Below are 27,714 nucleotides of genomic sequence, written 5' to 3' on the forward strand. Positions count from 1 at the left end.
TGCTTATTCATTAAAATATCAGTGTATCAGTAGTTATTACAATACTACATGACATGCAAAATAAGTTTCACCTGCACTGTCTATGTTTGCATGTCTGTTCTGTGGGTGCAGAAGTTGCAGTTTCTGATACTTTCATGCCAGTCAATCAGTTCAGTGTCTGAAAATGTTATTCCTGTAAAGTATTGTTTATAATAAATTATCGTAATGGACCAAAAAAAATGTATTTCTGAATTACACTTTACGTAACATTCATTCCCTCTAGTATGCTAGTTTCTGTATATAAATCTTAATACCATTAACCTGTGTTCCAGCACAAATATAAAAAGGAGAAGAGACACAGACACAGTCCTGTAACATATTTGATTCTTCCTTTGAGGTGTTTTCGTTGTCCTAAAGCTGTAGCCAAAACAGACTTTGTTAGTTGATCAGGTCTTGGTTTTAAGTCCCTCCACAGAAAAACGTGTGTTAAAAAGAAGTATAAAAATAAATGAGTCAGAAATAACTGTGTACTATTTAAGTTATGCAGCAGTTATATTTTGAAATGATATTGAGAAGCAGTGGAAGAGAAGAATACACTTCTACAGGCAGAATAATGTGTTTTACCAGTTTGGACACCTGCCTCAGCTGAGCAATCTAAAATAAGTCCATTTGCAAAAGATTTGGGCTGCTCTTTGGCAGTTTGGGAGACAGAAGGAAGGGAAGCATCAGAGAGATTCACCTCATTAGAATGTTTACTCATTTTCATGTGAATGGCAGAAATACCAGTGTTTAGTGCTGTTTCGCTATGGTTGCCAGTGCGTGATGCTGCTTTTTGTGAAGAAATATTGGTCACTATCCAAGCCAGTGCTGTCAGATGTAAGTGTTCTGGTTGTAGAGACTGCCACTTTTCTGGCTCCAGCATTCACTCATTTCTGCACAGAGGGGCCCATGTTCTTACTCTTCCTGTCATCTTTCGCAGTTTCTTTGTTGTCATCTCTCAGTGGTTTTTGACAGCATGAACTGTAGAATCTGTGGAAAAAGCAACTAGTAACTATATTTCAGAACCTGGAGCCAAATTTTAGCAAGCCTTATCCTGTAACCACATCTAATTCAAGTGGGTGCGCTCAGAGTAACCATGCTGTTCAGCGCAGGAGAACTGTCAGTAAAGGTACGACACTGGAAAGCATTCAGAAGTATTGCTTCCTGTAATACATGTCTTTTCAGTCATCTGCTTTTTGTAGTTCATCTGTCCTTTTAAGCTTGGCAGAAACTGGACAAGAATATTCTAGGCCTGCATATAAAAGCACAACAAGTTGGAAGACTTTCCTTCAACACTAATCTCTTTTATTTGTCTTGCCAACAGTAAAGGGATAAGCATTTGGATTTTAAAAGCTTTAAAACAAGAGGTAAAAAAGGATTCTGCTACAAACAGAATGCAATATCAATGTTAGGGGGTGGTTCCCCCCTCCTGCTCTGCAGTATTTCTGGAGTCGAGGGAAAGATAGGCCTGTCAGATTCAGAAATTGAAAGAACTGACTCAATCCACACTCCACGTGGATACATTTTTCATTTAATATTGGGAGAGAGGCTTTCATTACAATTCTTACAAGAAAAGAATATTAGGAGAATTTTTATATCCTTCTTGCCAACAGCAAGTATTGGCTTTCAGATGTCCTGATTTTGTGCATAGCTTGCCACAGCTGTTATGTTGGGTTAAATGTACATGTTGTAAAGCTGATCCACTTACCAGGATTTACTTTGCATTTTCTGTTACAGTTGTTTTCTCTTATTTGTAGCTAAAGTAAGGCTTCTAAGAAAGTGGGATTGGACATCCACTAAGAATGTGAAATGTTTTGAAACATTCCAGGGCATATTAGGTTAACATGGAAAGGGATTGATTTGTGTCTACCTGGTTTTCTATTTTTTTTTCTTTACGTTGTTTGAAGAAAAATTTTGCTAGCAAAATCTCTGCAAGCAGTTTCATGTTACTGTTGGTTTTCTACCATGGAAGCAGTATTTGACCATGTAGGGTGCATGGAGGCAAAGCTGGAACCAAAGCATCTCTCTGACATTCCAGTCCTGAGAATTCCTGTTCTGTACCACACTTACTAAGAAAACTATCAGTATGGTTGAATGATGTCAAGTCATGTACTACTTTATAAGGTAGACTGATGGAGAGAAGGCATTAAAATGTTTTTTCCTGTCTTACCTCGGCCAAGTTGTGAAATACAAGGCTTATGCACTATTTCAATAAGAACCTCCTTTCGTTTTACCATGTACAATGAGAGTCATTGTTACTTTAAGCTTGCTGTGTTACCCAGGGCTTTTAAGATAAATGTGGTCTCATCAAGCATGTAAAAAAGGGGCTACACCATCCTATTGGACTTTGTAGTAGTCAAGGAAAGTGTTCTGTGCTATTTGGTAACAGTGAAGATATTCATCTTCGTAATATGATGCAGCAGAATGGGTCCAGTATGATCTGTTGTGCTGTGAGACTATCTATGGTTTTGATGCATGTTGCTATGTGGTCTGTAGTAGCAGATAGCAGATGTGATGCAGGTTCCAGAAGGTGAAAGCCTTTGGAAATGGAAAAAATGTTTAAGATGACCATGATAAAGGATGAACTAATACACCACAGTGACACATCTGATCTTATTTTGTTCTGTTATACACCATTTTAGATAAAGTCAGTTTATAACAAAATTAAAATTATTGTGATGCATCTTTCTTTAGCTTATGAATGACTGGGCATGTTAATTTTCGAATAACTGACTTTTTTATTTGCAAAAATTAATGTTTATGCTTTTGTAGGACTGAAAATGTTTGGCCAACAGTCGGTTACCAAGACATTTAGAAAATCATTTGACTATATCCAGCAGACCATAGATTTCTTTTTGGCTCCAGTAACAGAGAAATTTGAAAAGCCAGCTTATGTTGCTTGATTCCAATGGCTCATCCTTTTTCTAAATACATCTGTCTTCTTCAGAAACATCCAGAAATATTAGAGTGCAGAACAAAAATGAAAGTAAGTAGGTACATTAAGCTTGTATATCTGCTTATTTTTGCATAGACGTTTGTTCCTGTTAAAAAGTATTCTACTCCCTAAGGGCAGAAAAAGCTTGATTGCAGACAGACGCACAAAACAATATTTTGCTGTAATTGAATAGAGTAATATTGACTCAGTAGATAAGCAAAGGTCATGGATTAACATTTTCCTGGGGTGATTTCTGAGGTTATTACTCTTTCTTGTTGTTTTACAGAAATGGGAAATTAAAGTGCAAATTTTTGAATGTAAGATGCCCAGTAGCAAAGTGGAAAAAAAATATGTTTTTTTCAGGTTTTTTTTTTTGTTGTTGTTGGTTGGGTTTGTTTTGTTGTTTTAATGTTGCTTTTATAGTGAGCTATTTTTAAAGATGCACTCTCCAGATAATCTATCTATATTGTCTGCTGGAATGAGTCCAATTTCATACAGTGCTTCTCTGTACCAACCACTTGAGTTACTCTGCTCAGCTACCTGCAACTGTTCCTTCTGCCATAGGCTAAGTTACTTCTTTCTGTTTCTGACCTTTGCTTGTTAAATCTCTGGTTCCTAGGCAGAATAATCCCTTCCTTAACTTTCGGGTTTTTTTGCTTGTATGTTTGTGAGTTTGTGGTTGTTGTTTTGGTTGGTTGCTTGGAGTTCTCTTGTGGAGGGCATTGGTGGTGGGGAAAAGAGTATGGGGTTGAGAAAAGCTTGGATAGAAGTCCAAGCATCTCTTATTAGCTGATCATATCCCCTTACCTATTTCCCAAAATCCTGACATGTCCCCTGTCCCTGAAGGAGAATGTCCCCAGGCTTTCCAGCTGCCTCTGTGCCTCTCCTTTGCTACATCAGTTTGAAACCCTGAGGGAACTTGTCCAATGTTGAGTTTGTTGTTTCAGAAGTAACACTGTGGCAGCTCTCAGCAGTTGCTTTCCATCTTCACCACCTTGGTGTACCCCTGTGGGATGCTGGGCTGCACATCCTTGAAAGGTGCTGAGGTTGTCCTTGCCTCCCAGCTTTAATCTAATTAATGATCATGTGCATGTGTGATGTGCCAGGTCCTCAGCTGATTGAGGGGGAACCACATGTTGTCTCTCTGGACCAGGTGAGGATTTGACCCGGGATCTAGTTCAGGGAACATTTAATCAGCGAACAAAGAATGCTTTCTTGATTTGTTGTTAAAATTGGAAAGGGATATACTAGAGAGCAGCTGGTAGAAATTCCTGTTTGCTCAGCTGTAAATGTAGACACAATAAACAGTCCTTTCTCTTGCTAAAAAATGAAGAGATTTTGGTTATTTCACCCCCACCCCACTTGCTTCACTCTAGGGCTTGTCATACTGAAAGTGTACAGATTTTGGCAACTGGCTTTCAAGCAGATTTTCACCTTTATGAGAAAAATCTTTTTTTCAGGAGTTGGTGGGGATATAAAGCTGACTTTAAAGTCAACTAATTCTGATCTCTTTTCTGTCATTACTGTTTTCATTTAACAAAGGGGGAAAATACTCTTTCTTCAGCCCAAGTTCCATTAGGGAGTGAGCAGAGCTGGACTAAATCAAGCTACAAGCAAAATAGATGGCCTCTGGCGGCAGACATCTGGGAGTAAAATGGATGCCATCACCCTCCGCCTTGTCTACACTGCTTGTGCCAAAGCTCTGACAAACCAGACTGGCTGCTGGTGTGTGTAACTGGGGGTGGACAAGGTATAGCAGGTATTATGAGAGCATGACAGAGGAGCATTTGCAGTGGGAGTGGTACCGTCTGCTTTATTGGCAAAGGGGTTTCTTTTTTTGTCTTCATTGAAATTACTGTCCCTCAGTGATCACCTCTTTTTGCGATTTCCCTTTCCTAGATTAAATAATGAAGTGGCAAGTTCCTCTTGCATAAGATACTACTGTGTTGTTTTGAAAGTCATGATTCATTGCAGGAATAAAAGAAAGCCAGACTTAAATGAGTGTGGTACGTAAATACCACATGGTTGTTGTGTTTTTTCCTCTTTTCTGTATTTGTTCTCCTGTGCAGTGGGTAGTACGACACATATAAGAGTCCTGTGCCATGACTACCGTGACTTGCAGAACTGTGTGCTTGCAAGTGTCAGTTTGGAGCTTGAATACTAGATCTGAGTAGGCCTCTGCAACAAGACAAAGTAGCGGGACATCCTGGCCTTGCATTACGGATTGATCATCAGCAGAACCAAAACCAGTGGTGGGTTATCATAGAATCACAGAATATGCTGAGTTGGACGGGACCCATTAGGATCATTGAGTCCAACTTTTGACCCTGGGCAGGACACCCCAAGAGTCACACCGTGTGCCTCAGAGTGTTGTCTAAATGCTTCTTGAAAGCAGACAGGATTGGTACTGTGCCCGCTGTATTTTTAACTAGCAGTCTTGGCTATATTCCTGTCTCAAAAAGGGGAGAAATTACATTTTGCATTATGAAATCCTCTGCCCATTTTGGGTAGCACAACTTCATTTTACTGTGCAGCTTGTAGCTACCTACGCAAGGGAATATTTGTCCTGCAGTACATGCAGTACTTAAGGGGAAGTATCTACTGTCTCCCTCTTTAAATAACAGATCTGACTGCACAGTCTTTTTCTGAGAAGAGTAAAACAGTAACAAAGCTGGTAAGAGCCCACAAATTTCAAACTGCCTGACAAAATGCTTGATCTGGTTTTGCCATATTTATCCTTGACTCGTTTAGTGGTCCATGTGATTGACATGATGCACAATATGGATAAAGGACATTTCTGTCTCAATGGGTCTTAGAAGTTGTTAAGTACTAAGAGATATGCTGAATATAAGCCTCTGAAGTGCTGTCATTGGGTACCTTACTGTGGTTAGGGAACAGATAAAAATGTATTAAGAAGGAATTGAGCATTTTTTGTTACTCATTGCTAAAAGTATTTTAGTAGGAAAATGCATGGTTGAAGAACAAAAAGATACCAGTAAGCTGTTGCTCATTGAGACGTGACATGAGAAGTAAACAGATTAATGGTGAACTGCTTGGTAGCCAAGACCTGGCTGTGCACCAATAGCTGACTTTTGGGAGTGGTTGCCTTTCTGATAGTGGCTGTGGATGAAACTACAGGTATCAGGTGTTTTGACTTCTTTGTTGCAGGTGTTTATGTTTAATATGAAAACCTTACTTGTTTAACTTCACAACTTACATAACTCTGCCTCCCGTCCTCTTGGGGTACAGAAGGAGAGCAGTGCCCAAGGGCATCAGACTGTAGGCATGAAGAATGGAAAGGGCATAGGTGGTAGGTCAAAATTAGGTTAATTTGAAGTGTGTGCCTGTGGCAGCAAAGCTGAAATGGTGAAACCTGAGATATGTCAATCCAGTTTTTTGAATGTTTGGCAGCAAATACAAGGTTCGGTTCTTCTCTTGCTTAGGTTGGCTGCTAAGATCCATTCAGTATTTGTATTCCTGCAGCACTGTCTTACCAGCACGTCCCTTTTGCTCAGGTCACATGTGTTGGGAAACTGAATAAATTTGCAGACTAAACTGTTTGGCTCATAGAATTTGTCACAGTCTTTGAGATACTCAAGACAGAAATACATTATTTGTAATTATGCAAGTTCAACTGTGATCAAACTGAAAAGTGTCAAGGGTTGTGTCAGTGGATGTAGTGTTACAATAGTTAAAAGCTAGTGTGTGATGTGTTTCTGGGAGCTATTTTGTGAACCATAAAGAATTTGAGTAAAATAACTGGAAAATGCAACGTTGTTGCAATGTAGACTCCAGCTCTCAGTGAATTAGGTCTCTGACAAAATTATGTTAATTTTGCCTCAGGTTAAATTTAGGCTGTATACTAGACATGATTAAAAAGTTGATGCATGCAAATAGTATAATATCAGTGTCTAGTTACAGGCTAAGGTTTTTTTCCTGCCCTTAAAATTAGGAAGTCATTATTTGCTTTTGTTGGTAGCAGTTTTTATGCTTGTCCATAAGGTATACCCATTCAATATAATGTGAAAGCAGTGTTCTGTTATAGTTTAAGACAGAAGCACCTGAATGTATGATTCAGTTCCCTCTGACATTGTTTGAACTATTCCAAAACTTAAGAGTCACTGTCTTGTCAGCATGGAAAGCCTTTGGTGGTACCTCTCTGTCCAGCTTGGTTAATGGTTTCTGGAAAGCAAGCTTCACTGTGCTATCCCTACTGTAGTTGATGGCTAAGAGGTGGAGGTTTTCTAAAACATCCATGTAATTTATTTTTAAAAAATGAAACCTCTAAAGAGATATGAAGCAATTTAGTCCCTCAAATCACATAATCTTACAGATACCTGTGGCTGAAGAAAGTCCATGACATAAGTACTATTTGGTATGCAAAAACGTATTACGCTTACTTCCAAAATGTGGCTAATGGAACTACCTTCCTGCTAGATTTGTTGGCAGTCTTTAGTGGGGGGTCTCTCTCATTTGGCAAAGTGAACCAGGCACAAAGATGATTTCAGTAAGTAGAAATTACAAACAAACTTTCACCAACATTTCTTTTTCATTTTGAGAAATTACTTGATAATTTGTGTGCTAGCTTTTAGACAGGTGGAGAATTGATTGAAGTAATGACAGGCATAGCTGGGCCACTAAAATGGTAACAATCAAATTAGTGCTTTACTTATGTAAGCCATTCTTTACAGCTTTGTGTTAATCAGTTTTCAAATACCCAAGTAAAAGATTCCAGCAGAACTGACCCTTTCTTGAGCTTTTAAGCAGCAGGTTTTGTCCAGACATACTTGGAAATTGCTGAGATTAAAAAAAATTACCTGAAGCAAGAAACACGTGTTGTATGGTTCTTGATTTCTCCACGTTTTTGTATGCCAGGATACCAGGAAAAGATATAATTAATGGAAGAGTTGGTTTTAAATTAGGCTTTATTTTGGTTGCATGGGGACAAGGAAGGGCACTAGAGAGTATCTTATCAGAATCACTATGGCAACAGCTCACTTCATCATTCCTATGTTTTTCTCAGCCTATAATATTCTCTATGCAATCACTAGATTATTAATGGCATTTGTATTCGAAACCAGCCATTTAACCTGTAAGTTCAGAAGTATTTGTCACAAAAAGCTATGTCCTTTACAGTCAATAGTTTAAGGAGATGTTGGGCTTTTTATTATTGTTATTATTATGACACAAATTTTCCTTTTTTGTCTTAACTATTGCTCTTAGAGTGAATTTCAACTTTATAGTGAAAGTAGTATATATTCTTCATGTGTGTGAGAAGAAAACTGGATTCTTCCTGACTGTCTTTTAAAAAAGGAGTGGGAGAGGTAAAAGGCAGTGGATAATTCTAGTACCCTAGGAAGAGGAGAAAAATTAAAATACTATATCAAAGAGTCTACTTATTTGGTTTCCTTCATTGCAGTTCACCTCATTATTCTGTTAAGCTAGAAAAGGGGGTTGCTTTCTTCATAGTTTGCATTAGAAATTAAGCTTCTCAATGTCTAGAAATTTATTTGCGTGAAATTAAACCAGGCATCACCACCATTTTGTTGCTAGCAAAGTTGTTTTATCCAGCAGTCATGCTGAGGATACTCAAATGACCAGTTTTAGTGAGCTAGCTGGCAACCTTCTCTTTAACCTAGAATGCTGACCTGTGTTGATACTGGATTTTTAAATGTTAAGATCTTTAGTTTCTAGCTTGGTAATGCCTTGGTAGTTGAGGCATACACAGCATGCTCGACCAAGCTGACATAGAAATCCTGACCTGTGTTCATCTTAGAAGTAAACTTCATTGATGTCCTGCCAGAGAAAACAAAGTTCTGGAGTATTTTGAATCTGCATGACTAGACAAGCTTTTTAGGAAACACAACCGGGAAGCGTTTTCCCAGGGACAAAGAGCATACAGAGCGTATGTTGTTTGAGCCTTGGTGTTGCTTTCTCAGTCTGGTTATGAACTAATAAGGATAAAGGTTTTAGACATTTTAGGTGAGCTCATGGGATGCTGAAGTTGATTGAATAGCCTGAAGTATTCCTTCTCTGTGCTTTGCAAATAGTTCTAGAGGGGTTCAAGGCTGCTTGGTGTAGCCTGGTGGCAGAACATTGGAAGAGCAGCTCCACTGCAGTTCTGTTATATTCAATGCCTCTGGATGGAAGGACTAATAAATAATTCAAGTATCTTTTCAGGAATACCAGTAGTTGCTTCGAACTATTGCAGTACCAGGAATACCAATAAGTTGCTTTGAACTTTGCTATAGGCTCCTTATCTGTTGTGTTACTATTTTGTGGTGGTTCTTATGTCCATTTAGGTATACGCAATGCATTTCTTTCATACTGCTGTAAACTGCTTGGGCATTGTCCATTATTTTGAACTTAAAACATTTATCTAGTATTTTGAAATTCTTTGATACTGTTTTTTTCTTTTAACATAGTGGGACTGTTCCTTAAGGCTGTTCCTGTTTTACTCACAAGGGTGCCTTAAATTCATCAAAAGGAGGAAGAGCATTTAGTGATAGAAGAGATTGACAACAATGGGCAGAAATGCTTGTTGTATCAGAAATTCAACTTGTCATTTATTAAGCAACACTAAAAACTGTCAAAGTAACTAGGTCAGTAAAGGATAAAGTACATCCTAGCTGCCATATGGTTGATTGCTATGTGATAGTTATTGTTAGAAAGAGACTTTGCAAAGCTGAGCTTTCTGTGCACAAATGTGGTTTTGAGCAATTCAGTAGCTACCCTGAGACTACTGAATGGTGAATTTTCTCCTTTCAGCTGATGGGAGAATGTGGTTACTAGATTTGATCCTCAATTTTCCCAAATAATTGCGAGTATATACTTTGACACAAAATATCTCCTCTTCCAGATTTAGTTTTATTACCAAGCCTAAGGGTTAAGGAAAAGTAAATCTGTAACATTGGAGTGAACAGAATTAAAAGCTGAATGTGGTATAACATGAAAAAAGACCTTAAAATATCCTTTTAAGTCTCCTGTTCAGCCTTGATGTTTGACTGTGCTTCTGTCCTGTCATTTCTCCATATCTGATCATTTAGGTCTGTTTTTATCTTGTCATTTAGGTCTATTTTGGAGCCATCATCAGGCATTCATCATGGTGTTAGAGCTCTGTGCAAGTCCTGAACAAAAAACACTGTGCAAGAAAATACACATTCATGTGGAGATGGAATCTAATTCAGAAGAATTAACTTTAGCATCAAAGCAATTGAGTAAATTAGTTCAAAATAAATGATGGGGGAAAGTCAATAAAAATTAAAATAGAATAGGGATTGTATGTGGGCTTTTTTTCCAGGGAGTCTGCAAACCAGTTCTCTGCTTGTGTAAAATTCCACCTCAGCATGAGACTACCCTCTGTTATACTTGACATGTCTAATTTTTTAACCTGTCCAATTACTGCTTTTGATAATTAATTTCTTATAGTATGTATTCTACTTGAGTTTTTTCTTTTAACACAAAAGCAAAGTGCTCCCTCTGTTTTTGAGTGAAGGGGGTTAATGTGTGAGGTATTTCCTATAGGGCTGATAGGTTTGTACATTAAATTTTAGAAAGGATTTATACAAAGAAAGCTGAAGAGTAAGGTGCAGGCAAAGAATAGATAGAAAAATAGAGGTTTTGTTCGTGTTTAAAAGGAAATTTTGGTCAATAATGATTGTTTTTTCAGGGCTGTTGCCTTTGACACTGACACATGAGTAATACCTCTGGGTTCATTTAAAATGCAGATGATTTTTCCCAAGGCCTGTGGCTTAAAATGACAGACAAAAGGAGAGTTTTGGGTGACAGCCTTCCAGTTTCCAGGTTAAGTCTGCCTGGAATCCATTTGATCATTATGCACTGTAGCTTAAAAAATGTGCCTGAGAAGAAAAAAAACATGCATTGCAAGGGAGCTTCTCAGCTCTGTATAACTTGTGTAAAATGTGGAGTTGCTTTGGATTTGTTCCCTTGAGAGAGCTTCTTCCTGGCTTGCAGAGGTATTTCCTACTGTATTTATTCATTTTAAGTCTCATTACATTTTGCTTTGGGACTTTTTATAATTTTGTGTGAATGAGAAGAAATCTGGCACTCTTCTCCTCCTGATTAAAGCAAATGAACATGCAGACCCATATTTCTCCCTAGTTCTAAAAGAAGTAAGAGAGATTGGAAGTTAAGGTATGTGTATCATTACAAGGTACTTTCTCATTAGGTCAGGTAAATGTGAAGAAAGGAAGGGGAGGAGAAAAAATAGTGTCTTGTACAAGGATAGCCTCTGGCGATACAAGGAATTGGATCAGCCCTTAAGAAAGCCACAGAGCACAAAATGGAACTTCTGATCAGCAAAGAATTGGAACTGATCTGCTGAGCTGGCTTTCCCTCTGTACTACCAGGAAGAGAACAGCAGACCTCTTCCTGGTAGTATATTACTTCTGCAGCACTTTCTCTTCCAGCAAGTTTTCCTTCGATGTCTTCCTCATTTGTGACTGCCCCCAGAGCAGTGAACTCCCTTCCACAATGTACAGAAAAGAGTATGATCCAGCAAGAGGTGCTTCTGTTTGTGCTCAGGGTTGCTGTATTACTTCCCTTGGGAACACAAGGTGGGTGAAAGCAGCACAAGAGTGCATCACCACTTGATGGCACCAAATAAAATTGAAAGAACCTTTGAAGTAAATAGGGAAGGAACTCAGCTTTTCTGCAGTGTGTGAGGGCACCAATATAAGTAAGTCATACTTGCTGTAGTAGTTCAGCACTACATGAAGCACTCTCAGCCTCTGTTAAACTTCTCCATTTTTCAGTTTCTTTCACACAGCATGAGTACCTCAGCACTGTTGTAGATAATAAGCAATAGGGCTTCATGCAGGAACTTAGTAAACAGACAATGTATTCTTAGCCCAAGGAGCTGACCAGTTTATGAGCAAGAGAGTATTCTTGCTTGGGTAAAAATGTTGTGGTTGCCTTGTACTGAGGCAGTAGACTCACTGTGTCTCTTCCATGTTATAATCATTTTGCAAGAGTACAAAGCAACTGTTAGTGAAAACTGAGCTTCTGGACTGCATCAACTTCTCAATATAAGGAGAATTCTAGAACCACTGCGTTATATGCTGTTAGATTCACCATCACCTTGATATTTTGGGATCTTCTTGTATTACAGATATTCTTCTTCTTGTTTCCTATGGGGGCAGATGTTCTCAGCTCAGTGACTGGAAGGATGACTGTATTGATTCTTCAGCCATTAATATCGAAGTGTACCAACAGAGAGCTTCCCTAATACTGTTACAGTTGCTTCTCCTTGTTTTTTCTGAACACATTATAAGAATCCTGTGCTTCTTGGGTTTTTATTAGTTTTAAGAAAAATGAGTTTCAGCATCAGGCATCTGCAAGATAACCTTCTGGTTTTTCCATTAAATACACAGCAATTGCTAGAGGCATCCTTTATTTAATTCATTCTGAATCCTCTGCTTTCTGTAGTTTAAGCTTCCTTTTTCTTTTCATCTGTCCCTGAACATATTGCCTTGCTTAATTATATCCTGTTTTGTGGATAAAGAGAAGGAGGAAGATGTTAATACTTGTCAAAATGATGAGCCACCTCTTCTTTTCCCTGATTCCAACTGTAAAGCCAGATAACTGTTGGTTTATTTTCTCAGCTATCAGAATAGAGACAGAGCTTATCTCAGCCTTAAATGGATCAGAAACAGTCAAAGATTGCAGCGTACTTGTTTCCCTTTCACTTCCAATTCTCCTACATCATGGATTAATGGAAGTGTCTAGAGTTGAGGGATCTTGTACATGCCTATATGTTGCATTCTTGCACCAGTCCCTTCTCCTCATTCCCACGGAACTGCTTTGTAATTGATTGTTAGAATTAACTAGAAAACTAGTTGGCGGAGAAGCTATTTGCTTTTTATTTGCATAGCACTTAGTGCAATGGAGGCCTGGTCTGAGCATAAAATCCTAATAGTAACACATGCAGTAATTATATATGAGAGATCCTATGGGTCACCATACACATGCACACTCAAATCTTTCCCAGTCCCACCAAGCTTGTGCAGATTTTTAAAGAGTTTTTATAACATGCCACTGAATTTTGTGCATGTCAATTCCTGCAATGAGTGTTGATTGAGGATCAGTTTCATTCTGTTTCTAGACCGCATTGCATCCCCCTTAGGCCTTTTTCTGTCCAAGTGCAATTTGACTTTAAACCTAGAAGCTTTTCATCACTACAGTAAGCTATAGCAATCCCAAGGGGCAGGAGGTATTGGAATGCTCTCTCTCACTGTGGTGTACTCAAGAGAATAAATAGAGCTCTGCATAGAGTTGAATATTTAAACCCATTAAAAATCTTTGGCTGTGTTTGTTTGGTTTTGGTTGGTTGGTTGGTTTTTTGCCTGCTTGCTTTCCTTCTGCAAAGAATTTATCAAAAGAAAGGCCTAGGTATTTGAGAGCATCAGTGTCATGATTTTTGAAAGGTGAGTCTTGTTTTCCTCTTGTGAAACAATATTAACCATTTAATGAAACTTTAAAAAGCTAGTAGCTTTATTGCTGAGTGCTGGTGTTCCAGTTTGACCCTTCTTAAACTGCTGGTGAAACAGTCTGTAGCAGTTAGATAATTTTTTTCATCAAAATATGATTAAATCCAAATTCCTGTAATTGATGCTTCCTTTAAGAATTATTGATAACAGGATTTTGTTGAAAGCAAATGTATGTTTGAACTCTAGAGGGAAGAAAATGGAAAGCAATTACAGCAACAAAGTGGATGCTTGTAATTTAATATTCAAAGCATGCTTTTCTTTTTCTATTAAATTCTAATTTAGTGGGGAGATTTCGTGTGCCACTTAAAACGCCATATATTTAGACTCTGTAGTGATCTAGCTCCACTTTTGGCATAGATGTCTCCTTCATTCTGAAGGCTCTTGGGGCTGCAGTACTTTTCCAGGCTTGGTCATCTGTGTAGCCCTCAGCAATAGGCAAGAGATTTACTGAGGGGGACAGGGAGTTGGTGGCCACGTTAATCTGATAAACGTTCTGGAAAGCATGCTCACTCAGATGGAAGAGTCAGCCCTGCCTCTAAATGGTGCTGCAGCTTGGCTTGGAGCTGCAAGCATCTGCACATGAGCTCAGTTCAGTCACTGGCATTTCCTAGGGAAGTGGCAGTCGCTTCTGTGCTGGGAACTGAGTTTATTTTTCATGCATACAAATCGAACTGAGAAACATTGCATGCATCTCTTCACACTAGGGTGTGAAATTCAGCCCAGGACCAAGGCAGCAATTTCTAACATTGGACTCTTAATTGGTGTTTGAGTGTTGGCCAAAGTTAAAGCTCCATGTGCTTTTTGTCACCACTTCTCCAAATGCAGAGCAAAGTGCATATGAAAGGATGAAATAAAGGAGGCTGAACTTTAAGGTATTCAATTTACAAATTGATCGAGCGCTGGAGCAGGTTGCCTGGCAATACTGCTGAAGCCATGACATGAGATGTGTCAGAGTAGGTGTCAGTGCAGAGGGGCAGGGAAGGGCTCTCAGCAGAGTTTCCCCTTGCATGAGGTTTACCTCACTGATGAAGGTTCCTAAGGCAAATGGAGCATGCAAGCAGCCCAGGGATGACCTGTGTTGAGGCATAATGATTTCTTAAGCGGTGAAGTGAGGCAAGAGGTAGAGAGGGTAGGAGCGACCAGATTACACAGGCTCCAAAGTTTCAGACTCAGTTATGTTTTGATGTAATTCTGATACTTGCGAATATCATCAGTATTGTCTCTTTGACAAGACCAGCAATAATACGATGTTATAGAATCACAAGGACAAGGTTATTGTATTTATAGCAATCTCAGTTGGGCTTCATATATATATACACCAAGCTATTATGTTATGGTATTCACGTTTTCAGGAGAAAAGCAGTAGCCTTTCTGGAAAGTGAGAAGTTTAAAATATTTTGCATTTCTGAAAAGGTCAGATTCCCCTTTATACATACTGTTAGTGTGTCAAACTTTCGTTTCTTTTACTTGAAAGGGCTCTCTGGAACTCTTTAGAGAGCAATAAATGACTGCAAAAGCAAACAGAGATTTGTATCTAAGTTAATGAATGATGAGGTTTTGAAACTCACAGCTTTTTGGTTACAGAATTTGTTTCTGTGGTAACAGAGTTGTGTTGTCACCTGAACTGTTTATCATCTTTTAGGTTTCGTCATAGTCCAAATTGCTGGTACTTGAGAGACTGGACCATCCACAGCTGGATCAGACAGTGTTTGAAATACGGTGCTCAAGACAAAGCCTTATACACATTAAAAAACAAGGTAAGATTTACAGAGGAAAAGCATGAATATGTTTGATTAGCTTTCTGAGACAAGTGTGGCTTGACTGGAATTCCTGTTGCAGCCAGGTCCTGTAGACTGTGGTTTTAAGTTCAGATATTTCTTTGTCAAAATAAAAATTAATGTTGCATTTGAATTAGCTCTGTCTCTTTACAGCTTTTAAATCCTCATCTTTCCCAGGAAGCTTTTTGGTTTTAAATAGCATTGGTGTCCAAAACATGGTAGATGCAGAAGAGGCATAAAAACATGACAGACAATGCCATTCTTGGTTCCAAAGGCTCAGATAAAATGCCAAAACAAATACAGTGCATCAAAAGCTGGAAGGCCTACATCACAGGAGGCATACTAATCTCCCTGTGTTGCTTGACTGTACATTGCAGCAGTGTGCAGCGCCATGGTTCTGGTCTTTCTAATACATGTAGGGCTGTGGTTGGGAAGATTTGGACAACACATTTGCACACTGAACTTCTTCGTTCTTCTCTTTAGGTTCAGTATGGAATTTTTCCAGATAATTTTACATTCAATATTTTGTTGGATTGTTTTATAAAGCAGAAGAAATATGAAGGTAAGAAAATATGCTGTACCTGTACTGCATCTTCTGTTGTATGCTCTTATATTTGCAGAGCCTTTCTTTGAATTAAAAGCTTTTAACCATATTTTTTTCTGAAGTCACAGTGAAATATGCCTTCTCCTTCCTTTAAACTATTTTTCTACATTTTTATGTCTCATTTCTGTTGGGTTTTTATTCATTACAGAATTTTGAAGCCTCTAAGATTCACAGTTTCTAGTGTTATTAATCCTATTACAAATGTAAACCATCTTCCTAAGTTTTTACTAGTCTGATTTATGTTCTAATAACATCACAGGGGTTGTTAGTGACAATTATTTAGAATATTACCAGAATCAAAATGCATATTGGTAGAGTTCATCTTCCATACATTCAGCTGTTCAAAAAGCTGTGTATCTAAACTTTGTCTAGGCTTTCTCTCTGTCACTGGAGCAAGCCAGCTATGCTGAATTGTCGTATCGGGGCTGCATCTCACTACTGACTGTTTAAATGTTCAGATGACTAATCCTCTTGTGTTTGATGACATATTAAAGATTTTAATTTCACTTCAGATATTCTAGAACTATAGACCTACAGTAAGCTTTCCTTTGCCTAAAGTTCTTGTAAAACAAATAACTGAAAGGAACAACAGCTTTTATCCTGAAGGTTATGCTAAATGGCAAATTATTACATGTATTTATTTTGAGACACACCCCCATCTTTGAATTCCCCCTTATTTCATCCATACTTCTTTTCTGTGTGAGGCTCAAGGCCTTTTGTTTAACAAACTGTCCTTTCTGACAGGGAGTGTCACTGGAACTCCCTGCGGAGCTCCTCCAGAGCACTGTTTGCTGAATACAGAGACTGCTCTGGATGATCTGTGACAACGTTTCTGTTCCTTTGTACTCTCCTGTCACCCTAAGGGTAGTGAAGTTAAGCCAGTCTTCTCTTGTCTGTAATCAAAACACAAAACCAAAGAAATAATTTTAAAATATTTTTTTAAATGTTAATAATTGAAGAGCTGAGCAAAGAAGGGCCAGTTGAAGACCGTAGAGCTAAGATGATTTTGAGAGCTCCTTTGCTGTAGTTTCATGCTATCAGCCTGTTCTTCCTTCTTGCAGCGTGTTTGAATAACTGTAATGAATAAGACTAATTCTATAGTTGTATTCTAGTTGTAAGAAATGTTTAACTTTCTCCCTAACTATTTCAAAGCATACTACGGCAATAAAGCATGAGTGAACAGTAAGTGGGTACAAAAGGCAGCTGTGTGCTGGGAACTGTGCTGATTATATATTGTTTTCCTCCATAGATGCTATGTCAGTAGTAACAGAGATCATGCTCCAAGAAAGTTTTGATGAATTATCAACACAGCTTCTTTCTCTATATGTTTTATACCAGTATCTGGCAACCAAGTCTGATTATGAGGTAAGCTGACCACATTTGAAATGATACACAAAGCCTCTGCTTCTAAGTGTTATGATGTAGTCAGTTGGGCATTCAATCATGAATATATTTTATTTCCCCTAACTTTACCAGAAAAAATAATATTCCATAGTTTTCCTTTTTTTTTTTACAACTGCAGAAGAAAGAAAGGAAAAAAAAACCCCGAAGTAGGAAAGCCATCAAATCAGTTGTCAGGCCTTTTGCTCCTTTCTCTGGAAGGGAAGGTGTGTTGGGATTTTCTGATGTAGTGTATTTGAAGGATATGAAATAATAGTTCAAAGCAGACTCTTATCAATTACCACAAAAAAACTATGGTGCGTATTGTATAGGACCCTGTTAAGCTGAGTGTTGCTCACCATTAGAGCTTGATAATGCTAGTGTTGTAGAATTGCAGAGCATTTTCACTAGGTTTTCTAGTATCCCGCTTGGCTTTGGGTGTATGGTTCCTTAAATGTATTTGTTTTAAAACTAAATTTGCTATACCCCTCCTGTCTCCTAGGATTAGGGGTTTATTATTCACAGCTTGCTTGCTTGAGGCCTAAATGACAGGTCAGTGTCTTGGAACTGGCATTATTCTACCTTTGTAGAAGGGGCTCAGTCAGCAAAGGGCTCTGCAGTGCCCATCACTTTTGGGGAACTACTTTTCATGTAGTTTGGCACAAGTTTTCAATAGCATGTTGTCATGCATAAGGAATATGCTTGAAGCCTCCATTTGTCTTACATGAACCATCTTCCAAAATGCATATTACAAGTATCTTAAAGTTTTCCCAATTGGGTTGTAATTTCAGTTTTCACCAAAGAAAAGAAATGTGCATTTGTCCTGTCGGATATTCTCCTTCATTGCGCAGAAATCAAGTATGCTCAGTCACTTGAATATGAAAAGCATAGGCATGAAAATGTCATTTTCCTAGTGTGTTTGTCTACGCTCTTTGCATCCACATCCTTACTGCAGAGACAAGCGTTTGTCAGTACATGTGTTTCATGAAAGCTGAATGTACAAGCAAGAGTGGTGTGAATATACATCATGTTAAAGGCAAGTGTATTGACATAGCTGTGACTTATTTAATATGTATTTTGAAATAACCCCATCCAAAGGCAGCAATGAAACAGTATTTTTATTTGTAGACACCATTTAAATCCTCAAGATAGTCAGCACCAATTTTCTGTGATAGATTTAGGAAGTGGGAGCAGAGAGAGTAAGGAGAAATGCCCAGCTACCCCTGAAAATCCCATTTTATTTTCTTTTCCCAAGGTGTGAGACAAGTCTACCGGCGTCCTGTTGTAGATAGGTCCTTGGCTCTAGCTTGCGGTCCAGCAGCCTGATGAAATGTTTTTTTAACTTTGAGAATTAAAATTTGGGCAATCTGACTGTATTAGTTCTTAGTGTGTATAGCAGTGGTGTTAGGGAGCTTCCATTTCTCTACTGTTGTACACACCACTGAAAGCCTGACTGGTCTGAAAGCCTGACTGGTCTTGGCTCTCCCCAGAAAGTTTCCTCCTTGACAGTTGCAAATAATCAGTATGATTGCCTTCTACTACAAAGCAGTTCCACTAGCTCCCAGAAGAACCTAGGCTGGTAAAAGGCCTGTTTTTCTAGTTGCATCTGATTTTCTTATAACATTCACCTGGAGTGCTGAATTCAGCACAAAACAGCCCTGTTCCCTTGTATGCTTTTTCTGAGTTGGGCAAATACCTTGCCTGGCTGTCAGGTGGTGGTATTTTGTGTCAGATGGTAACATGCAAATTCTTGTAGCACCCGAATGGAGACACACAAAAAAAAATGCCATATCTGGAAAAGACAACTCTATAAAACCAGAATATCAAACTTTTGTGTTTTTTTTAAGACTCAGTGTGCTTCAAGGGTTTTTTCAGAAAGCTTTTTCCCTTTGCCAGGGACATTTCTTTCAGTTCGTAAGGTAATCAACAAGACATTTAAATACCCTGTCACAAAAACCATGTGTTACCATAGTCAGACTTCCTCCAATCTGTAGCTTTCTGTTCCTCATTTTCTTAACCATGGGAGTTGTTCACCTCCTTTCACTTGCAATAATGCTCCTTTCACTTGCTTGGTCATGAAAAATGCACTGTGCTGTGGAAAAAGCTAAATAAAATGTACACTACTCTCATGGTTTTAGCACACTGATAGGACACCTTTCTTTAGCCATCACTGGTGGCCTGGCCAGACAGCTGGTCCATCTTTGTAGCTGGAGAGACAGCTGTACTTTTAATCCTGTGGCATGGAGGGGTCTTGGTGAGTTGCACATGCTCTTTTCGCAGAGCAGGTTTTGCACTCAAAGTAGCCATTAGCTGCATATTCTTCTCTCAACATTTTCGTATTCTAGTGAGGGGTAGTGGAGCGTGTATCTAGCCACATACTTCAAAGAAAAGGCTGCTGTAGTAGAGAAGCCATGTAATGGTTTTCTTCAGCAATGCTAGCTTGAAGCAAGTTGTAGGACATACAGGACAGAGACGGAGCTTGACCATTGTAAATCAGTGTAATCCATTGTCCTGAAGAAAATGCACTGATTGACTTCCATGCAAAATCTCAACCACTCACATTTTACAGTCTTCTGGGAAGAGGTGTTCCTCCATATAATGTGTACTGCTCCTGTAACTGAACACTGGGCACATTTAATGATTCTTTATTGCTAAGACATCCGATGAAAGCCATGTGCTGTCTTTGCTGCCATTTTTTGTGTGTGTTTGTTAAGGAATGCTTACTTAGTTTACGTTATTTACAGTGGGAAGAGGAGAGAAATCTTGGAGCATCGCTAGTGCTTGCGGGTCTAAAGCAAAATAGCACTGTGGGTTTTAGCTCCCAGCTGTATGGCTATGCATTCCTTGGTAAGTTTCACCTCCCTCAGTCATCTTTTCCCTCTTGTCTTCAGCAGCTTAATAAAATGGGCATCTTTGCTTTGTAAAGTGTAATCAAGGAGAACACAAAAGTAAAAAAAAAAAAAAAATAGTGTAAGGACAATTTCAGAGTTATGAGTGAATCTGTTTTGTAAGCCTCATTTGTAAGACTGATTTGAATAGTATGCCCTTTGTCAGACAACTTCAGAACCAACTTCAGGGCTCCCTGCAGGTTTGGATTGGCAGCTGAAAGAAAGAAGACATTCTTAAAGAACACAGGATTGGTTTCTTGGTTGACCTATGAATTTAAAAAAATACCCCAGAAGTACAGATTTCCATGACACAAATTTAAGGTTAAAGACAATTAGGTTTTTTTTCTAGTTATTAAGTGTCTTAAAATAATCTTTAAACCTTAGGAAGTTCAGAGAGCACAGTCTGAAAAACATTATGTTTAGAACATTTACTACTCACTGTAAAGTTAATGTTTGGCTTGTGGACAGCAGTTAATAGTGCCTTTATCCTGGATCTGTTAAGGAGTCTTCACTGCTAATGACTTGCTGTATTATTAAAGAGAAGTTAGATCAGAATATATTCAGAGTTGAAGAGAAGGGGAATGGGCAAGTAATTCTTGAATTTCCTCTAAACCTTTAGAGGAATACAATGCAGATAGTTTTGTCCTTCTCTATAAAATTATTATTTACTAGAAAGAAATTAATTAATTTACAATTTATTGTAAATTGTTGATCCATTACTGCATTATTGAGGGTAAAAGTGGATTTTTTTCTTAAAATGTGACCTCAAAATATGATGTGTGGTGGCAGAGTTAGGGTGCTGACTCGCATTTATCATTTCTCTAAAACAAAAATCTTATTTTCAGTCAAAAAGGGGAATAAATGTGAAAATTAATTTGAAAGCAGGATTTTCCGTAGAGCCGTAGTTTGTAGTCCAGCGGAGATACTGATATAAATAGGAACTTTGCTGTCCAGTTGGCGTTCACATTGGAGAGTTTTTAATGTCGTATGGATTGGTTGAGTAGTGAGTGTATTTCAAAAATGCACTTCACTCTTGTCCGTGAGCCATAGTGCTTGTTTCATGACATTGACATTCAGTAAATCAAAAGCTATTTACTGTTATGTCACATATTCCAAAGTCTTGCCAACACTAATGGAGCCGACCTCTCACAGAGCGAAAGATGTCTCTGGGCACAGACTGGCCTCAAGCACCTCAGCTATTTTAGTTTAGTCACAGTCTATAGACTTTGTCTGTGCACTTATTACCTTGCTTGTCCTAAACTGTTCCCTTCCATGTTAAGAAGAGTGAGGTGTGTTTCATAGGTTTGTGGTGTTATAGCCAGAGTACAAATTAGATCAAGAGCTTGGGTGCAACTCCTGTGAACTGCACTTGAAGGGCTATTATTTATTACATCAACAGTGACAAAATCAAACCCTTAGAGTGATAATCATTGTATTGCACCAACTGCAGTGTGATGTGCGATTCCTCTATTAGGAAGGAGTTTCTTGTTCTCTAGTAGTTACTGTCAGAAGAAAAGCCACATTGTCAGTGATGCAGTACATCACAGGTCCTGCTAAAGTCAGTGAACACCTCGGTGCACAGATAGTACTAAATCAAAAATCAAAATTTCATTTTGGCAGGTCTCCCCTATTTTCTCTCAGGAAGCTCCAGCAGAAACAGGGGTGCTAAGCTGTATACTTAGCCAGAGCATATGCTGTATTCTGTGAGTAAAGCCTAAAGGTCATGGAGGTGAATCCAGAAAGTCAGATTTAATATACATGTACTCCACAGTCAGTCCCTGAAAGCTAAGGAGGCATTTTTCTTCTATCTTCAGACATCCTTTTCAGAGCTGCTGTTCCAAAGCCAGGCAACCAGAAAAGCTGCCCACTTAGTCTCATTTCCATCTGGACAAAATTTCTAGATGAGGCAGAATGGAGAGGAACCAGAAACAAGCACATAATAACCATAAAGTTTAGCAAAAAGGTGCCTTAATAAAATAAGGTGAAAGCAGTTCAATCAGAGCAACTTTATAGAAGTGTGTTGTTTTTACCCTAGAAACCAGGACACTTGCTGTCGCTTCTGAAAACCAGAGCCAACCCGTACGGATTCTGTTAAGATTCAGGTGTTGAAGTAGTAACACTAAAGGATGTTTTTATCACAGGAAAAGTGGAGTTGAATAAGGGACTAAGAGCTGTATACAATCTAATGCCACTAATGTGGACACCTGGATATTTGAATAGAGCCTTGCAAGTGATGGAGAATGTGGCTTCATTGTCAGGAGACAGCAAAATCTGCAAAGAAGCTGTAAGTATGAAGGCAATAACCCACTGAACAAATGGAATTTTGTGTAAGTCAAATCCAGTAAAACCTGTGAATTTTGTGCCTTGCTAATGAGAAGATGCCCAGCAAACTTCTGAGGCCTTTACAAGACAGGAGAAGTTAACAAAATCACTGCTTCAGTTGATGAGCCAGTGATAATATCTACTGGCATGTCCTGGGCAAAGAGTGTTTGTTATTGCCACAGACCATTTAAGTATGGGTCTGTGTTGCAGGGAGCATGTCCGTGGATGTGGGAAGACACCTTTGTTTCTCAGGTTTTTGAACTCGCTCAGAGACATAGTACTTAGCTGTGAGGATGAAATACCACATATTCTTACTCTCACAGCTAATCCTATGTATCCTCTGCCCTCTGAGGCGATGTCCTGAGTGATACTGGTCCAGAAAGTCGACAGTGATTTCTAGAAGGTTCTGCCCTCATTTGGGAAGGATGGATAGATTCAGTTCATTTATGAAGTCAGCACTGGCTAAGGGACTTGAGGCTTAGGAATGTTGCGGGGCATCACACTGATCCTGGACTCAGATTAGGAGTAACTTAAGAAACCACCACAGCGTGTGCTGAAGGATAAAAACCTCCTCTATTGGGTACTTTTTCTGGAAGGTGTCCCTGGTCATGGAAGCCTCCTTTTTGCTCATGTAATTACTAGGCTTGCAGTCTCCCTTGACAAATAAAAGGCTAGGGCACTGCTCAGCAGGTTCTGCTATCTATTGCTGCATATTCTGAAGCATCTCTCTAATACATGACAGTACAAGGACAGGTCACGTCTGCAACTTCCACCATTTTGAGTTACCTCTTTTGGTATATGGTTTTGGAGGTATCTTTCTTGCTTCAGGCTAAAGAACTCAGCCTAATACACTAAAGCAGTAATTTTTTTCTGCTTACCAACCCTGGACAAATAAGGGAAGTCAGGAAGTTGTTTGAATACATGACAGTTGTGTTACTTAGATTGTATTTTGAAACTGTTTATGCTTATCATGACAAATATGATTGTTCAGATTGATGCCCTGGAGACCATTTTGCAGTCTGTCCTTGAAGCCAAACCTGATCCAGCATCTGCTGAAGAAGTCAAGGGATTAGAACAGAAGTCGCAGTGTGCAGAATCAGAAGAAACAGAGCAATCTAAAGCACCTGAGTACTACAGTCGATTCAAAGTAAGAGAGTTTCATTTATTTAAATATCCTAAGCTGTAGCAGATCTCTGTGGTACATACTAGAAAATATATATGCTGACTTACTATGGCTAACAGACTGACATCCCTTCAATGTCAGTCTACTAGGAGTCCTACTTGGTGTTTTTGAAACTGATGTCACCTTACGTTTTCACTTCTTCACACAGGAAGCAGTGAAGATGTAAACGCTCAAGGCCACTTGTCTTTTGTCTGTCTGGTGGGATTTTATCTTCACTTTTCATATATCAAAATGATAAATCCAATCCTGTTCTCATAAGTGTTATGTCATTAGGGACCCATTATCTGACCTTGTATGGGCTCTTGCTCATTAAAATTAGTTTAATAGGCATGAGACCGTCCTGAATTTGTTGTCCATTTGTGTACGCTACAATTATGTACGAATGTTGCATCCTGTACTTTCAGTCTGGGGAATAAAGTCAGGCTTTGTCACCTCTCTTTTATCTTTAGATTGTCATGCTGATGATAACAGTAAGAAAAACAGCTATTCATTACAGCACATCTGTATAACAAGTGCATTTTATTTGATTATCTCATAGCTATACAATGAGCTGATTTTGTTTTATCATCTCTGATTTTTACTGTGGTAAAAATCAAATACCCTGGGTTGAAACTCATCTGATTTATAGTTCCAGGAGCAGTACTCATCTCATAGCCCATCAGTTTCCCTTGCTGCTGTCACCTGGATGGCTGTGACTTTGCACAGTTGTTCTGGATGCATACTGTTCTGAAGAAATTTCAGAAGTTAAAAGACGAGTATCCTGTGGTTTCACCTCACACTGGTGAGGTGAAATTTATGTGTCTCTCATTGTCTATCCATTGTCTAGCCTTGCAGAAAATAATGCAGAGTGCTTGAAACAAGGCCTAAATATCAAATCAGGAACAGGCTAGTGTCAAGAGGGTAGTTTTCTTCTCGCCTTAACCTTTCCACAAGTTCCATAATTAATCCCCTTTCAGGCATTCCCTGGTGTGGCAGTGAGTGCCCTGACTTTGAGCCAAAAGACTACAGACCCAATGCTTAACTCCTGAGATCTCACCAGGAAAGTCTGCATATGAGCAAGACGTAGCCCTGATGTGGAGTCTAGGCATCCAACAGTAATTATAAGCCACAATTTCAGGTTGTCTGAATGAGAAAAGGGGCTCTCAACTCAGAATGCCATTTCAGCCAAGCCTGAAAGAGTTCTCAGACTCTCCTCTCAAATCCATTAGGACAGCAGTAGTCACTCTTCCCAGCTTAATCCTGGACACTTAGAGGTGTCGTTCACAGAGCAGAGTAGTGCACTAGAAAGCCATACAAGTGTGAGGGAAGGTGGCAGCTCTGAACCAGCCTTCTGCTGTGTACATTCACAGCTGCTGTCCCGGTGCAATCACCTGCTCTTCTGTGTAACCCCAGCAAAGGGTTTGCACTTCTGCTGCTGAAAAAAATTCAGTTGTACTTTGTCCAGCCCTGCATTAGCCAGCACATCCCAGTCTTTCTCCTTGACCTCAAAACCAATTGCTTCTGCCTCCTGCACGCCCAGTTCTCTTTCACAAGTCGTACATCTCAGAATACAAGGAAAAGCATATGGATTTGCTCCAGACATACATATACTCCTCCATTATATTCTATGGAATGGACTCAGTGTCTCATTCCAACCTTCAGAAGAGCTATTTGTGGAAGTACCTGAAAAAACCATGGCAACCTAACAGATATGGATACATGTCCTTCACTTCCACTAAAACAAACAGAACTTGAGGGCATTTGGCTCTTTCCAGATAAAGCCTTTAGAGCTGTAATCTAGACACTGTGTTGTAATTACCTGTTTTCAGATCCTGTATGCTGAGACTACTCAGTACACTGCTCCTCAGGCAATTCCTTCTATCTGTGTCAATGATCAGTGGGTAAACATTTCACATAAACACTGGGAACACCTTCCCTAACTGTCTGCATGCAGAGCCCTGGAGACTGCTTATAAAAGTCAGTGATTTAGCCACTTAAGAATGTGCCCTTTTGGTACCTTCAGGACATAACAGCCTTCTGCTTTCCTAAATTAGTTTTACTAATATATCTCAGAAGAGCAGGGAATGTTCCAGAAGTTCAGTGATATCAGTAATGGCTTAAGAGACACCACCTACCAGTTTCCAGTTTGTTGCCTTTCTGTAGTTCAGTTTCATACTGTTGAAGTTCAGTGCATAAAGCCCCTTTTCAGCACATCCTTGGCAGAGTCTGACAGTAAGAGTCTGAAGGATCTAAACCAATTACATTTAAACTGCATATCTAGTCTGTAAACATGAGCATACTTGTCAAGTTCCTTTCCCAAGCCCAAGCCGAACTGTCTCTTCACTTTTCTCATTGATGCCTTGTATACTTACTTACTGATACCTCAAACAAAATAGAGACTAATACACCTAAATAAGTTTATTGGATTTGATTTTAGTCCATTAGCTTTGAAGACATTGACTTTGGTTTTATTCTTAAAATTTTATCATAAAATTAAAAACCCAGACAGAGCCAAATACCAAGCCCCTCAGACCTGCATGTCTAGCGTTTTAAAGTCTTTAATCTGCTCTCTGTCCAGTTCAAACCTTCAAGGGCCTGGTAAAACACAACAAAGCCTGCAGTTGTGCTTGCTAAGGGAGAGAGAAGTGGAGAGGCCTCAGAAGGGATATGCTAGTTTCCTCCCTAAGAACAAGGCAGAGCCTTCAGCCAGGAGCTGAGAAGAAGTCCCTTTGCTGATTATTGTCAGCATGGACTCTGGTGAAAGGAACACTATGGGCCAGCAGCACAGTGCATAAGCTTTCAGGTATAGCTGGAAGTGTGGATATCTGCATGGCTCTAGAACTGCCATTTTGTTTGGAGATGAAATGATTCCCGTATCTTCTTTCCATTATCCTTTAATGCAAAACAAGAAGTTTTATACAAGTTAAAGAAGTATGGATGTACCTTTCTTTAGAATGCATACTTACTTTAAACATTTCTGCAAGTGCTGGGCTTAGTAAAGTCTTTTATTTAAAAGAATAATCAGGAAAATATGTTTCTAACTAATGAGTGAACAAGGGATAGAGAATTTTCCAGTGCCATGTCATCTCCTCTTTGGTTGTGTAGCTGCACTTTTAAGGCAATTAATCAGAGTGTTAGTGAGCCATCAGGGTAAAGATTCCAGAAAGCCAGAAACAGTATCACTGGATGATTCATCATCTTAAGTGAATTAACATATTTATGCTGCATGAAATATAGATAAGTAAAGCTCGAGAAAGAAAAGCTGCAGTTTCTTGCTGAGTTACTCTGCTCTTAGTTTCTGTGTAGACTCTCCTCGAAAAAAATATCACTTAAGAGTGTCATGTAGCTTCTGTAAGCATAGTCACCCTTCGGATAACAGTAACTTAGGAAGAAAAACTATGGGAGTTACGCAGTATACTGTTAAAACATTTGAAATGACATGCATCTGTTGAGAGGGATGCTAATGCAGGCAGTGTGGATCAAATCATCCAACTGGTTTTGTAGTTAAGACACAAAACCAAAGTGTTTAAATTGTATTTATTGTGGTTGACTGGTCAGCTGATCTTTGTTAATATCAAATAAATGAACTTGGAAAAAACCAGATTTCCAGTGGTTAATGAAACTGAAATTTCATTGATTTAATTTTGTTGCTCAAAAAAACCCCTTGATAATAGCATTTCAAGAAATAGTACCAATTACCACAGTTCAGACACTTTGCTGTGATAGTTACCAGGCCTGTATAGCCCAGCTAATAATAATAATAATAATAATAATGCAAACAGTGATGTATTGGCTATAGGGAAGTATTTTGTGGCTGATTATTTTGTGATTGAGTGGCTCTCTCCTTCACACTCCCTACCAAATCTCTTTTTATGACAGGAGCTGTACTCCAAGCTGCATTCACTTGGCAAGGTTGAATCTGAAAGTCTGTTAACCCTGACCACCCAACTTGTCAAGGAAAAGCTGCCAGCATGTGAAGTGGAAGACATTGCCAAACATGAGCAGAAGCTGAAGGAGTGGGAAGAAGAGCAAGTGCTTCTCATTGAGAGAGAAAGAGAGATGAGAGAAAAGGCTAAGCAGGAAATGGAAGCTAGGAAGCTAGCTGAAGCATCTGCTTAG

At 39.0% G+C, this 27,714-nt stretch overlaps 1 protein-coding gene across 1 annotated transcript in view; it reads left to right on the top strand.

The window, feature by feature from the left end:
• The window catches only part of MRPS27 (mitochondrial ribosomal protein S27), a 39,940-nt gene extending 12,226 nt beyond the window's left edge, over positions 1-27,714 (top strand). The window contains exons 4-11 of the mRNA XM_050329833.1: positions 15,104-15,218; positions 15,723-15,801; positions 17,093-17,208; positions 19,968-20,070; positions 22,253-22,395; positions 23,425-23,580; positions 25,425-25,496; positions 27,475-27,714. Of these exons, the coding sequence (XP_050185790.1) occupies positions 15,104-15,218; positions 15,723-15,801; positions 17,093-17,208; positions 19,968-20,070; positions 22,253-22,395; positions 23,425-23,580; positions 25,425-25,496; positions 27,475-27,714 (1,024 nt within the window). The remainder of the gene's footprint in view (positions 1-15,103; positions 15,219-15,722; positions 15,802-17,092; positions 17,209-19,967; positions 20,071-22,252; positions 22,396-23,424; positions 23,581-25,424; positions 25,497-27,474) is intronic.

This window comes from Myiozetetes cayanensis, unplaced genomic scaffold, assembly GCF_022539395.1.
Source record: "Myiozetetes cayanensis isolate MyiCay16 unplaced genomic scaffold, myiCay2020 scf4, whole genome shotgun sequence".
Lineage (NCBI taxonomy): Eukaryota > Metazoa > Chordata > Aves > Passeriformes > Tyrannidae > Myiozetetes > Myiozetetes cayanensis.